The sequence below is a fragment of the Accipiter gentilis genome, chromosome 5, assembly GCF_929443795.1.
Source record: "Accipiter gentilis chromosome 5, bAccGen1.1, whole genome shotgun sequence".
Classification (NCBI taxonomy): domain Eukaryota; kingdom Metazoa; phylum Chordata; class Aves; order Accipitriformes; family Accipitridae; genus Astur; species Astur gentilis.
Window position 1 is genome coordinate 40,958,973 of NC_064884.1, and position 2,216 is coordinate 40,961,188.

Here is a 2,216-nt window from a genome sequence, read left to right on the forward strand (position 1 = left end):
GGAGGCATCTTCTGCCCAAATTGACGCAGCCCTGCCCGGGATATCCTTGGGAGTCTCCTGCCGGCACATGAAAGGAGCCTGCATGGCAGACCAAGCAAGTCAGAAATGAGGAAGCGAAATGGCAGCGTTGACGGAAACAAAAACACCACCTGTGCCATTAGGTAGGATATTTTGCTTTGGAGGTGAGTCTGTTGGAAAATTACTGCCCGCGTGCAGTGACTGTGGGCCTGGGGCGGTGCAGGAGCAGTATAAAAGTGGGCCCTTCTCCTCTCTCTCTCATCCACTCCTCTCGCCTCCATCTCCTTGGGAAAAAGGTGAGTACGAAGGCCTAACTCCTACTCCGCATCCTCCTCCAGGATTTCTCAGCACACATCCTATCTCATGCTGGGTCGTGGGGCTACTTAATCATGGGAGAGGGAAGGGGGCTGAAAGTGTGGCATGGAGAGAGGCTGGGGTTTGGCTGAGGTGAGCTATGGGCTCTTGCCTCCAGCTCGTGGCTTGTCTCCCTCGTGGTGGGGTGACAGGCTGCTCCTCACCCATCTCCCCTGCTCTGCTTCCCCCTGCCCTTTCCCCCAGGTGCACCTCCGGACCCACGACATGTCCTGCTACAACCAGTGCCTGCCCTGCCAGCCCTGCGGCCCGACCCCGCTGGCCAACAGCTGCAATGAGCCCTGTGTCAGGCAGTGCCAGGACTCCACCGTCGTCATCCAGCCCTCCCCCGTGGTGGTGACCCTGCCCGGCCCCATCCTCAGCTCCTTCCCACAGAACACCGCCGTGGGATCCTCCACCTCCGCTGCCGTTGGCAGCATCCTCAGCTCTGAGGGAGTGCCCATCTCCTCCGGGGGCTTTGGCCTCTCCGGCTTTGGCAGCCGCTACTGCGGCAGGAGGTGCCTCCCCTGCTAAAGCTGCTAGCGATGGCCCTGGGCAAGGCCACCAGGGACCCAGGAGATGGTACTGCACTGGGGACGGAGCATCGGCTCGTTGCTTTCAGACAGGCTGAGCAACCCCAGCAGCCCTTGCAAAAGGATGGGGCCAGCCTCAGCTCTGAGGAAGCACAGCCCTTGCCTGCCTTTCCCCTCTTGCGCTGTCTCCTTTCCCTCCCATCTCCGTGTTCTCTTGTGCTCCCCTGGGCTGTGAGCACCACAAAGCCAGCCTAGGGAAGACCTGCTGACCCTGCACCCTCTGTGGGGCAGGCAGATGGACACTTGGCAGCATCTCCGGCACAACCATGGGGCACAGATTCTTTTCTGCCCCTGGTGCTCCCTGCACTGGGTCTTTGACTCAGAACAACCCCATCTCTCTCTTTTGACTCATTAAAGTTCTGCTGCATCCCATCCCATGTCTCGTTGTCATCCTTTCCCCTATAGACACTCTCCCATGATGCCCAGGGAGAGAGATGTGGCTCATTGTTGTTTCTGGGAAGGGGTTGTTGGGGGTGAATGGGCAGTGATTGGTAACAGCATTATATAGGTTCTACTTGGGATGGAGTTTAATTTTCACCATATTAGCCGTCCTACTGGTTCTTGGTAGTTGTAGCTAAAATGGTGTTGATAACACGTAAATGTGTTCTTTTTGCTGGTCAGTGTTTGCACAGCAGCAACCCTTTCTCTCCAACTCCTTCTCCAAAAGGCCAGTAGGCTGCGGGTGGGCAAGAGGTTGGGAGGACACATAGCCAGGACAGCTGACCAAGACTGAACAAAGGGATAGTCCACACCCTATGACATCATATGCAGCAATAAACACTAAGAGAAAGGAGAAAGTGGGGTGGGGGTGGGGTCGGGGGCGGGGGCAGCAGGGAGGCATTCATTATTAAGTTGTTTGTCTTTCCAGCAACTGCTAAGCGTACTGTAACTCTGCTTCCCAGGAGTGCCTGGACATCACCTGCTGATGGGAAGTAGAGACTAAATCTTTTTGCACGCTTTGCTTTTCTTCATTAAACTACCCATATCTCAACTCCGGTTTTTTTTCATCTTATTTTGCCCGCCCTTTCTTGATGAGGAAGGAGAGTGGTAGAACACCTTGGTGGGCAGCTGGTGGCCAGACAATATCAAGTCACCACGGTCTTGTTGGTGCTTAACATGGGGCTCAAGACAATGGCAGTTTTGAACTGAGCATGCTATAGCTGCAGTAGTTACTAATTGTCTGGCCTCTGTGCAGGTCAGGGAGTTTGCTTGCTGCACTACTTATCTCTTTATTTGGCTGAGCTTGGGAACTTG

General features: G+C 55.1%; 1 protein-coding gene across 1 annotated transcript; it reads left to right on the forward strand.

Annotated features, from left to right (window-relative positions):
• The first annotated feature begins 241 nt into the window (after window positions 1–241).
• On the forward strand, window positions 242–903 carry LOC126038944 (feather keratin 1-like). Its single transcript, XM_049801402.1, has 2 exons — window positions 242–313; window positions 595–903. Exon 2 carries the CDS (start codon window positions 598–600, stop codon window positions 901–903), a length of 306 nt encoding a protein of 101 aa, XP_049657359.1. The 5' UTR covers window positions 242–313; window positions 595–597.
• Window positions 904–2,216: the final 1,313 nt, after the last annotated feature.